The sequence below is a fragment of the Macrotis lagotis genome, chromosome 4 (assembly GCF_037893015.1).
Source record: "Macrotis lagotis isolate mMagLag1 chromosome 4, bilby.v1.9.chrom.fasta, whole genome shotgun sequence".
Classification (NCBI taxonomy): Eukaryota; Metazoa; Chordata; class Mammalia; order Peramelemorphia; family Peramelidae; genus Macrotis; species Macrotis lagotis.
The window spans coordinates 111,697,312-111,709,994 of record NC_133661.1 but is presented as its reverse complement, the minus strand read 5'-3'; the positions used below and the strand labels follow the sequence as shown (position 1 = coordinate 111,709,994).

At 45.7% G+C, this 12,683-nt stretch overlaps 1 protein-coding gene across 2 annotated transcripts in view; it reads right to left on the bottom strand.

Annotated features, from left to right (window-relative positions):
- Nucleotides 1-12,683, bottom strand: part of SH3PXD2A (SH3 and PX domains 2A) — a 362,190-nt gene that overhangs the window by 113,785 nt on the left and 235,722 nt on the right. The window contains exons 7-8 of one of the 2 annotated variants that reach the window (XM_074233789.1): nt 10,295-10,339; nt 1,630-1,761 (exon numbers count right to left, since the gene is read on the bottom strand). In XM_074233789.1, coding sequence (XP_074089890.1) covers nt 1,630-1,761; nt 10,295-10,339 — 177 coding nt within the window. The remainder of the gene's footprint in view (nt 1-1,629; nt 1,762-10,294; nt 10,340-12,683) is intronic. The other variant, XM_074233790.1, reaches the window with a different exon arrangement.

Sequence of the window (12,683 nt, the reverse complement as noted above, 5' to 3'; positions counted from 1 at the left end):
CACAGGCCTTCCCTGCTACTAAACACGGCACATTCAGCCTGACCACAGCATGGTGTGATGGAATGACCACTCACATTGAGAATCAGGAGACCTGGCTTCTGATCCAGGCAGTGCAGCTCTGAGCAAGTCATTTCAATTTACCAATGTAAATTTACCAAAAGAGAGAGAGAAAGAGAGAGAGAGAGAGAAGAAAGAACTCTGTCTTGCTAATACTTGAATACTCAAATGAGAAAGAAATGGGATAGGACTTGATAAAACAAAAAATGCTCTAAGAATGGGAGAGATTATTAGGACAGTGCTCAATACTGAATCTTCCCCTTGGGGGCAGAGATCTGTACTGGTCAAACAGACTGGGGAAGAGATAGATCTTCCCCATCCCTAACCCCAGAGGGCAGTGGAGAGGGACAAATAGCTCAGGGCTCTAAAAATGTCAGTGCTCTTGAGGAATTTTCCTCAAATAAATTTCCAGGAAAGTCAATCCACTGCCACCAGCCTGAGGGAAAAAGCCTGCCATACCCAACCTGAATCCTTCCTCACAGCAGTGAGGGGATTGCCGGCTAGATGTCAACAGGGGTATGGACCCCCACATCCCAACAGGTTTATTGACTCTTGGTTTTCTCTTTTCATCAGTGACTTTTGCTCCTGAGCCAATATGTACTTTGGCCTAGTTTGTGAAAGCCTCTTAAAGGCTCTCCTCTTTCTCCCCGCCTCCTCACTACCATTTCCTGGACATCCATGGGACCGACCTCCCTGCTTCCTCTGATGACCCTGATCTTGGAATTGTACAAAATGGGGAGGAGTGTTGACTGGGAAGTCAGAACCTCCCTCTTGCCATACCATTCACATAGGAATTGTGGGCTTTTCCAGAGACCCTGCTTCCCCTGGGACCTCTTAAAGATTTGAAGACAGTTCGAGACAGGGACCTGTAAGCTGGTGACTTGCCTACACTTGCAGTTGCTCTAACCCTCTGAGGGGTGTGGTGGGGCCCCCTGGTAAGAGAGGCAAGATGCATCACTCTGTCTCCTTGATGGTTAATTGATCATGGATGGGCTTGGCCCAGGTCTCCAACTGGGCTCTGGCTAAGAATGTGGTCCCAAGAGAAGTAGTAACAGGGAGATAGGGAAGAGATGGAAGGGTCCAAAGTGACCCCTGCACCTTTGTTCAGGACTGATCCATCCATCAAAGTCGTTCTGAGCGCAACCTCCAGTCTCACTTTGGGGCTGGGAGATGCAGGGTGAAGGGGAAGGGGGAAGAGTCTCCTGTTCTACTGGTCAGTCTTTCTTTGGAAGTGGGATCTCAGCCCAGCCGATGCTGCCTTGGCTTTCCATTAACGGGAGCCGGTTAATTACTCCATCAGTCCGGGAGACATTCTTACAGCACAAGACAACCTTCTGGCCTCTGGCCCAAACCAACAGGGTGAAACTTCAGCCCCCACAGCCAAGCACAGAACCAGATGGAGCTAATGTATAGCTTCAGAGAAGGAGGGAGAGAGGGAGGAGGGAGGGAGAGAGAAGACCGGCGATGAGGGGAGGGAGGGGAGCAGAGGAACGGGAACAAAACCAGTCCCCTTCAGAAGGGAAAGCAGACACAGGCAACTATCCCCAGGATGACTGGGAAGGAGGGTCTCACCGCTCTCGTTCTTCTCGATGACATCTACCACCTCCCCGGCCTGCAGGCTGAGCTCGGCATTCTCTTGCTTCTTATAGTTGGACACCACCACATACTGCTCCAGGATCATGGGCTCCGAGTTCACGTCGGCACCTGGGGAGGGCAGAAAGCATGCGGTGAGCCAGCGTCCAGCCATGGCTCCACGGGGTGGCCGACCTCTGTCCATCCGACTCATGATAGGTCGTTCTGTCGCCAGTACCAGACCAATCAGCAGGCAGCTGGGGCTCACAGCATAATCCCAAAGGCCTGGCCATATAGAAATACCCCCCTCTGGCCCGCAGTGCAGCGGGGCCTGGGGACATTGGGGAGCAGGAGTGCAGGGAGAAGGGGTGGAGGGAGAAAGGAAGGAGAAGTAATGAGAAAAGAAAGGGAAGGGGGAGGGAAGCAAATCCCAAAGTTTGTCCCACAGAGAGTTAGCTAATCGCAGAGTTTCCTAAAGGAGCCTGAAAAGAAGTCTCTTCCGAATGTGAGCTCCACAATCTCCCAGCCTGGTCTCATGAGTGCTGAACAGGAGACTCAGGGAGGGGTGGGGGGGGAGGCATTCGGGTCTGTGGTGGAAAAGGGGGAAGGAAACAAAAAGAAAAGAAAAGAAGAGTAAGAAAGAAAGAAAAGGAAGGAAGGAAGGAAGAGTCCCCACCTCCCCCCACCCCTGCAAACTCCAGCAAAAATAAACAGCTCTCCCCTCAGAGACCCAGCTCCTTCTCTTGGAGCTGTCTGAAGCTCAGACTGGAAGTTAAGAGGGGGCTGTGGACGCCAATCACTTGGGTTTACACTGCAGCCCTTAAATAGAAACACATGAGCCCCATCGAATGAGGAGCTGGGGGTGGAGGAAGGGAGGGAAGGAAGGAGGGGTAGGAGGGAAGGGAGGGCTGGGGGACTGTTTACTTGAAACTGAAGAACTAAGTTCCAGAGCCAGAGTCTTACTAACAGCCTGCCTTCCTCCCGCCCTCCCTAACTGAAGTTTCCAAAAGTTCGGTTGCATTCTTTCCCCACTAAAACCCAAGGCTCCTTCACTGCCCCATATTCTACTGCTATTTGTGCAATGACACTCCCCCACCTCCATTCCCACCCTAAGACCCAGCCCCCAAAGCAGAGGTTTGCCCAACTGTCAGCCTGCTCCCTCTTCCCTTCCCAACTGTCCTTTGGCCAAAAGACATTTCAAGCTGGAATGCCATAACAGAATGACCTCCCCCCCAACTCCCCAGCATTTTGGCCACAGTCCCTTCCCTCCTCAGGTCTCCTTTATGGGGGTCTGTTGCAACCTCCAGAATTTCAAGCCTGATGTTAGCAGGGGGAGGGGAGAGGTAGGTCAGAAGATCCTCACTCAGAACTCAAGGTCCACCCCCCCCCAAGGGGAGAACCCTGCTCTGTCAGGAGGTGGGTCCTACTTCTTCCAAGGAGGATTTGAAGACCACTCTAAGCCACAGAAATCTTCTCTCCTCAACAGTCAGAGAAGTTATTCTGATGCGCTTATCACTGCATATACCCTGCCTGATAAAAACCATCTCTTTTTCTTTTTTAAATTTTTAAAAAATTATGTTTATTTAAGGCAATGGGGCTAAATGACTTGCCCAATGTCAAGCAGTTAGGTAATTATTAAATGCCTGAGGCCTGATTTGAACTCAGGTCCTCCTGACTCCAGGACCAGTGATCTATCTACTGTACCACCTAGCTGCTGGCAATGGGGGGGGGGCACTTCCCTCTCCCCCAGTCTCTTTTTCTTTATTCCAAACTAGATTCTAAGTTACTTGAAGGCAGGAATGATTCCTCTCTCAACAAATATGCTGAGACCTAAGTTGACTCTGAGATGCAATGATTTAGAAGGTCCTGTTCTGAGTGTAGGAGATGGTGGAAAAAAAACACTGGCCTAGGATCAGGAGACCTGGGCCCTAGTCCTGGTCCTGCCACTCACTTGCTTTATGATGTTAAAACATCTCACATCTCCCTGAGTTTCAGTGTCTTCTTTAGTAAAATAAAAAGATTGGATAAAAACAATCTCTGGAGTCCTTTCCAACTCCAACAATTTATGACACTGATTTCAAGTTTTGCACCTATTTTGGTTCTGGCAGGATAAAATAAATAGAAATCAGTCTAAGGACAAAACTGTCCCTAGGGATTCTGGTCATTTTGCTGATCTAGGGAACTCTCTTTACCAATGCAAATTGGTCTAGTCTCTGCACTTAGGGTCTTAGAGAGTCTTCTAGAGCACCCAGAGAACTGGGAAAAGAAGACTTATGCACATAAAACAATGAGAGACCAGCTGAAAATAATGCTTAAATGGAGTGTTCAATGAATGGTGAGCTGGAAATATTCAACACATTCATGGGAATGAAACAACCATGAGGGTTCAGGTGGTCTGGGAAGATGACATCCTAGAAGAGCTGGGAACTTGTCCTGCCCAGCTAGCAGCACCCTGCTTGGAAGAGGTTCTGTTGGTCTTTGCACTTCCCAGAGGTATTCCTCCTTTCTTTCCTATGAACTGAGATCTTGGGAAACTGAATTCCCCACTCCCCTGTACATATCATTAACTCTAATAGAAGTTAAGAAGGGGGGAGGCCCAAGTCTTCAAATACAGTGGCCTCCAGCTCAACCAACATCCCTGTCTGGTCTATCCTAAGTGTCTCTTGAACTTTTCTCCAAACTCCTCTTCCTCTTGGCCCTTGTTTCACCACCTTCCTTCCCTTTCTTCCCAAGTGTGGCTTTGTTTTTTTCTGTAACAGGCTTATTTTACTGGCAGGTGTTTGTGGCTTGAGGCAGACCCCAGAGTCCTTCTCCAATGGTAAGGCCGAGTCCCTCCCACAAAGCGTTAGACAGCCATGGCTAATACATGCAATGCCAGAGCTACCATAAGCAGTTTTCTTTTGATCAGCTAGACCTCTGGATTGGAAGCCATCCAAAAAGGGGGTGAGAAAGAGAGGAATAGGTCACAGTACCCCCAGCACACACCTAAAAAGACCACACAACTGTAGAACTAGTTCAGGAAAATGTGTGTGTGTGTGTGTGTGTGTGTGTGTGTGTGTGTGTGTGTGTGTGTGTGTTCAATGACTGTTTTCCTGGAACAGTTCGGGCCAAGTCACTCCAGGGCTGTGATTAAATATCAAGAAGAAATGTAACCAACAGCTCTGGCAGCTTCCCCTGCCTCCAAGACAGGGCCTGGAGTCTCCCTTTTCTCCAGCTGAACAGCACTGCTTGAATGAGGAAGGAATACCTCCCACTGAGGCTAGCACATGGGGACCTTCAAGGGGTGAAGGCATTCCCTGCCTAAAGGGTTTGACAGAGAGCAAAAAACACTCCCCCCCCCAAGCCCCAGATTCCCTAAAGACTGTTATGGCCCAGATGGTCATGCAGGTGGGACCTCCTTTTACAGGTTAGAATAAAAAATTCAGGGTATAGGGCTCTAGAAAACCTGACTTTTTGAGATATCTGAGAAAGGTGGTACAAGCCCACCAAATGATGTGTTTAGGGGTTCAGGTCATAAGGTGACATGGAGAGATAATTCTGTGCTAGAGTACTGGTTAGAAGTTTGGGTCTCAGAAAGAGAATGGGGAATGGGGAAGAAAAAAAGAAAGAAGGGAGATTTATGGCCAAAAGATGTTGGAGGGGGTCAGACCATGAGTCTGAGGATAGGGGCTGAAGAAAAATCAGGAGGATTTAAACCTAAGCCAAGAAAATCTGAGACAGAATGACAGAGGAGGGGAAAGCTATACCTTTTCCCACCCCCTTCCTTTTCCCCATTCTCTGAATCCTAGATCCCTCTTTGGAAAGTTGGCTTCAGTTTTCTAGAGATTGAGCTTCTGGGGTACAGGTAGAAAAAGTTCATTTGGCACCCAGAAGTATAATATAGATGAGTATACTATATGAAGGCTATTCAAGCAACTGCTTCCCCCAACCCCCCCCTTGATACCACTGCCCCTTCCTCTGATCTCCCTTTCTCATTGCTCTTACACATACAAGTGAACACTCACAAAAGGTACATAGGTTCCCACATTCCCATTCATGCTTTTCCATACATGCGCCAATTTACCCTGCCTGCATAGGCAAATATGGACTCATTTGCACACACATACTCACTTGTGTAACTGTGTGACAAACATAAGCACACACTCAGAAATGGGTATATTTGTGAACACATGAACACATACACACATATACAGGCATAAGCTAAAAGATATAATCCCATTTGCACACCCGACATGCTTACTCACACATGTACATATATATTCCTAAGACACACTTAAAATGAGCATAGTGCTGGTATATAGAAAGTACTTAATAAATGTTTTTCATCTTCCCCTCCTCCCTTTTGGTCTCTCTCATTCTGTCCTTCTGTTTCTCTCTTTCCCTGAGGCCTTGATAAGGTTCTGGAATTGACCCAGCACTCACTCTGATGGCTTGGAGTGGAACCTTCCCGGGACACTTGGATAGAGAACAGGTATGCAGATGAGGAACCGCTTGGTTGGAGGTGAAGTAATTCCACCCCAGCCACCTTGGATTTCCCCCTTCCCCCACGGAAACACTGAAGATCTACTTAGGCTGGGGCAGAAGAGAAGCCATGGCTGGGATGGTCAGATAAACAGGACAGCATGGTGTGGTATCAGGGACATTTCCCCTGGAGCCTTGGGAAGGGGACAGCCCTGTCCTGGTTTGTAAATGGGTTCTAAACCAACCTGGTGATGGGATCCTGTGACAGACCCACTGGGCCTCTGGCCTAAAGATTTAGTGGTTACTCTTCCTAAGGGTCAAGGTGGTATGCAGGTCACTGTGCTTTCAGCAGATTTGGAGGGAAGTCTAGTAAGTCAAGATGAACTTGACATCCCACCTTCCTAGTCCAGACCTTCATTCCATCAAGGTTGACTTACCACTCCAATAACTTCCTGACTGGGGTTCTTCTGACTCTAGGCTATTCCCTTTCAATTCATCCTGTACCTATCAGTAGATTTATCTTTCTTAGTGAAAAATACTACAGCAACAGAAGCGAATGCCAGCATCACCTAAGACTAGGTCTAAGACCCAAGAGCTTTGGGTCACTGAGTGGAAGGATCACAGGACTATGGCTGTCAGTTTGGAAGGGATCTTATAGCTATTGCAGAGCTAGAACAGTAAAGGATTTTAGAAGTCATCTGGCTCAATTCACTCATTTTACAGAGAAAGAAGCTGAGGCTCATTGAGGTTAAGTGACCTGTCCATAATCCCACAGGGAATGGCAAAGTCAAGATTCAAACTCGGGACTTATGACACTAAATTCATTTTAACAAATGAGGGAACTTGGGCCCAGAGAAAGGAAATGACTTGCCCTAGGACACAGAGGAAGTATCTGAGTACTTGGTACTTGGTACTGAGCTGGTGGTATTTGGACTTCAAATCCAGAATTTTGGACAATGACCCCTACTGCCATAGTGACCATTCTTTCTAATTGTCCCAAGAATCTGGATCATTTTCCCCACCAAATGATGGTCACAGTATCTCTGTGAAGAAGGGCTGATTAAGGATCAGACCAACTATTCAACTGGAAACTAAAACCTGGGTGGGTTAACCAAAGTGATACATCTAGTTGTTAGTAAATTCAGGTTCCCTAACTCCTGGCTCTGGGTCTCTTTCTAGGAGGCCAAAATAACCTAATATGTGCTTTTTACTCTACGAAGATCCCTCCCCATATAAAATCCCTATCTCTTGGGGATCTTATCTCCTGGCTCCAGTGCCCACCCTCCTCCCCAAAGCACTGGACTCAGCTCTGAGAAACTCTCTCCAAATTCCACTAAGAACCCATCTGCCCCTATAAATGGTGTGTGGTTGGGTTTTTTTCTTCCTAAGCTGGGCCAGGCCACTGCTGGCTGCCCCACAAACACACAGTTTGAAAAGCTATACGTCTATTGAATAGAATGTATTGTTGTTGGCCACAGCTCGAGGTCCCTCCACACTTGGCCTATGGAAAGGGGGAATAAAAAAAGGAAACGGCCCAAGCGATTAGCTCAGGACCCAACACTTCATTACAGACAACATCGGGGCGGCCTTATGTGGAGAGCAGGCCAGCTGGGGTGAAACGTGGCAGAGGGGAGCAGCAGAGCCCTGTTCCTTCCCAAGGAGAGGAGCAAAGGCCCCTCCAGAGACCCTGTGCCCTCCTTTTATTCCTGCAAGGTGCCTTGACCAGGGCTGCTCTTGCACTCCCTTTCCAGGGGAAAGGGGAAAAAAGTCATTGACTGTCAGTTGGAAAGCATTTTAGAGGCCATCTACTCTGACCCTTTCATTTTATGGGATAGGAAAATGACATTCCAGCAGTTCCAAAGAGAGAATAGTGTAGCTGCAACTAGAACCCAGGCCTTTTATGTCCCAGGTCAAGCCATGACTGGGAAGAGACCTATGACAGGATGGAGTTAGAGCTTCAGATCCTCTGTTTGTATAGCAGGTGTGGGGCAGGGGAAGAAGGGGCAGAGGGAGGGAGAGAGAGAGAGAGAGAGAGAGAGAGAGAGAGAGAGAGAGAGAGATGCTTCTGCTGTCTGTTTTTTTTTTTTCAGGAAGCTGTCTATCCTCTATATATGACCTTTACTCCTGCTTGATATGCCTTATCCTCTCCCTTCTCTAGAACCTTTACATATTCCTTGCTAAAAGCTTCCACTCCTCATGAAAACTCACAAAATTGTCCTCACAACTGTGACATCAATAGTATGAAACTAACTGGATCTGCCTGAGTGAGACCCTTTCCACCTTATAAGACAACCGGCCCTTTTCTGAATTCAGAGGGAGTCTAGGTGTGTCACAACAAGGAACTGGAGGAAAAGCCAAAGAACTGGCATAAACAGTTTGCCAGGGCCAGGCAGGTCTTGGATCATCAATCCCCTTCCTCCACCTGCTGGACCTGAATAGCATCACACCCACAGGCGTGATCATTCTATATATCCTGGCCTCAGGAGACCCAATGGAGTTCTTCCTTATTCCCTCCAGATCCAGGGGGATCCTTCCTTATCTTTTGGGTAACAATGATCCCCTCCAGACCCAATGGGGGGTCCTTATCTTTTGGGTGATAATCATCTCTTCCAGACCCAATGGCATCTTTATTTTGGGGGTAACAATGATCCCCTCCAGATCTATTGGGGTCCTTATCTTTTGAGTAACAGAAATCCCAATGCATCCTTGTTAATATGAATAATAATAACTATTATCTATAGCACTTTAAAATTTGCAAAGAATTTTACATCCATTATCTCATTTGATCTTCATAATAATGCTAGGAGCTAGATACTATGGTTAGCTCCCATTTTAGAGATGAGAAAACTAGGCTGAGAGAGATTACATAACTTGTCCCAGTTAAATAAGTGTCGCAACTTTAGTCTTCCTATCCTTAAGTTTATCATTCTTTTCATTGTGTCAACTAACTGCCTCCTACTACTCTCAGGCTTCAAGTATCTAAACTTTTCTCTTAGTGAGCAGGAAAATGCTTTCCCAATAAAGATTTACTGCTTTTTCCCATTGTTGCCTGGTTGCCTGGTTTGCTTCTTCTCTGGAAATCTTGAAGTTCCCAACAAGTAGCTTTGATCAACTGCAACAATCTTCCATGACATTTCCACTGTCTTCTGTCTTTGACCCTTTCCTTTTTATCCCAGTGGAGAGGAAGAGGGAGAAAAAAAGAGAATGATTTCCTAAAGTATATCCCAGTGTGATAGCCTGTGTTGTGTCCTAAAAAATACAACCTTGACTCTTTGCTGCCATCTCATAAAGACCCCGTGTTTCTTCCTCACCTATAACATGAAATAGACAAATGTTGTCTCTCTCCTCCCCAAATGGTCTTTTTTTTTAGGTTTTTTTTTAAGGCAATGGAGTTAAGTGGCTTGCCCAAGGCCACATAGCTAGGTAATTATTAAGTGTCTGAGGCAGTATTTGAACTCAGGTACTCCTGACTCCAGGGCCGGTTCTCTATCCACTGAGCCACCTAGCTGCCCCCCAAAATGGTCTTAATGGGACCTCTCTTCACCTTTTTTTCTCAGAGGAGGAAAAAGGACTGACAGTAAACCTTACTTTCTACTTGAGAATCTGAAGAAGACCAAGTCACAGAAAATGGGGACTATGACCAAAGATAACAGAGATGTTCTTGCAGAAACAACTACAGGCTAAGAGTCAAAAGGCCTGAGTCCTAGTCTCAACCCTGCAATTAATGAGTTGAATGACCTTGACCAAATCACTGTACACTTGTGTGAATCTTGACTTCACCTTCTGCAAAATAGGGATAATAACTCATGTCCTGACTGGTTTTCAGGGCTGTTGTAAATGATCAAGAAGAATGGAGATGAATATGTAAGGGTCTGGAGGTATTTTGTAAAGTTCCTTTCAGTACAAATAGTCTATGAATATGTTATCTTTATTATTATTATTATTATTATTATTATTAATAATATTACTGTTAACAAGAGTCTCAGGACTAGGAAAACATGCATTTTGGAGGGCCTTCTAAAGGTGAACTGCAAAGCTAGGAAATAAGCAGGTAGCAGTAATGAAGGCAATGATTCCCTAGGAAAACCTAGATTGGATGCAGCATTGCCTTTCTCCAATCTGGCATGCAAACTCTGTGGGAGCAGATGGGCAGTCCATGCTAGATCCTGGCACAACACCATACAGTTCATGCAATGAGTGGTACCTGTGAGATCCCTCTTGGGAGACTCAGCCCAGCTGGACATCCATACTTCCAAATCCCCAAAGAGAAAGGCAGCAGAGAAACAGAATTAGAGAGGGAAAAAGCAATCAGTTAGATCTTCAGACAAATCAGAAGGGCTAGGAGCTCACTCATCAAGACAAAGAAAGGAAATAACTGGAGTCACGTCAGATAGATATTCTCAGGCCAAGGCATATTGGGTGGCCAGTTGGTCAGGGAATGGTGTCATCTCTGGAAGAGTCACAATGGGAATAAGATGTGGGCTTAATGAAGTGTTTGCTGAGACCCAGGAATCCCCAAAGTGCTCCAGAATCCTGATTGATTTCCTATATCCGGCCTTACCATGTTAGTATTGGCCTGGAAAAAAATCCCTGAAACCCAACTCTGGCCCTTCCTTTGTTATATCTCCCCATCACAACAAGCCACTCAACCGAAACTCCAAAAGGTTAAATGACTTACAGTTTCACAGTTGGTAGTGCCGGGGATAAAATTTGAACCTAGTTCCTTTCTGAATAGCCTGAAGATAATAGATGAATTATATAGTAGGTGATATCAAGATCTAGGGTATTTTGAATATTTATCATTTGTCCAACCTTGTGTTGTTGGACTTTTTGATGAGGAGGAAAAGAGAGACCCTGTCCATCCAATCTGGATGACATGAGACATGAGAAGATTCCTAAAAACAACAATGAACAATCCAAGACAGTGTATTTGTTATTGAGTACTATATTTCATGCTACATACAGGAAGGCATAGAGGAATGAAGGGGAAGGAGGACATCACTCCACTTAGTGGTCAGCATGATGAGGAAAGGAATCCCAGAAGTACTGGGCCTTGAATCTGGTCTTGAAGGATGAGGTAAGAACAAAATTAGTGGGAAAGATACTCCATGCAGGAACACAACACAAATTCCATTTTCAGAGACAGTTTTTCTGAAGAGGTTTGGTTAAGATTCCCTAAGTAAGGTTAAATATAGTTCAGGAGGCTTCTAAGGTAGTGATACTGAGTTACTGGAGAACCATGACTTTTACCAGGTCAAAGGGTTCAATCTCCTGCCTTCAGGAAGGCTTGCTTGAATCTAACCCAGAAGATCAGAATAAGTATTATTATTATCCCACTCCTTACCCCCATTCTAAAGATGATGAAGTTCAGAGAGGCTAATTGATTTTTTTCATAGTCATTCAGTTAATGAGTATCAGAATCAGGATTTGAACTCACAGCTTCTAACTCTTGAGGTTCAATCGGTACATTATCCCTCAAAAAGCAGTACCTTTAGATTAAAATGTTTGAACAATAAAATACAAGAAAATACTGAGTCCCCTTACTTGCTTGACAAAGTAAAATGGGAAATGGACTAGATGTGGTCTTGACTTTTTTAAAAAATTACATAAATTCTTAGGATCATAGCTATAGAATTGGAAGAAAATTTTTCTCCTTATAACATGATTTATTTCTCAGTTCCTAGGATGCATAAAATGAATCTGGTTGCTTAGGTCCCCTCCCCCACAGAGCACAGTCTGCTCCCTAGTGGGAAGGACTCATTCTGCCTTCTTACAACATCCAGAGGGGAGATCTGGGATCCACACTTTGAGCCTTTGGCCCTCAAATGCCTGTCCTCCAGCCAGGAAGCAGACAAGGCTGCTGGCTCTGGATTGAGAAGGGATGAAGGTTGGGGAGGGGTGGAGGGAGAGAGACAGAATTAAAAAAACAACAACAAAGAGACAGAGAAAATGTCATACAAAAAGAAACCAAAAAAGTGAACAGAAAGAGAATGATAGTGAAGGACAAACAGAGAATAAAGCAGGAGACACAAAGAGAAAGACAAGAACAGAGGCAAAAATGATGGAGAGAGAGAGAGAGAGAGAGAGAGAGAGAAATACTATGAGACAATAGCAACCAGGGAGAAAACAAAGGATACAAAAAGACATAGGTAGAGAGATAGAAATAAAGACAAAATAAATCTAGAGACCAAGTGGGGAGGGAGGAAGGGAGGAAGGGAGGAAGGGAGGAAGAAATGAAGGAAAAGAAGTAGAAAACAGAGTGGGGGGAGGAAAGAGAGAGAAAGAGGGAAGAAGGAGAGACTACAGATAGAGAAGATGAAGACACTAGGGGCTCAGAAAAGAAGCCTACATAGGTCATCAGTTCCTGCTAGCTTTGTCCTACCCTGAGCAATCACAAGATTGCAAGGAAGGACAAACCTAGACCAGAGCACTCACCTGATCCGCTAGTCTGGCCATCCAGTCTAATACTGCTGACCCACAGGCAACACAGCTTGGAGAGACTCTCCTGAGCAAATCTGCACAGGTTTCAGCTCAAGAGAAGTGGAAAGGGATGTACAGTCTCTAAGTTACTGTTAAGGGCTTTAAGTCCTTAT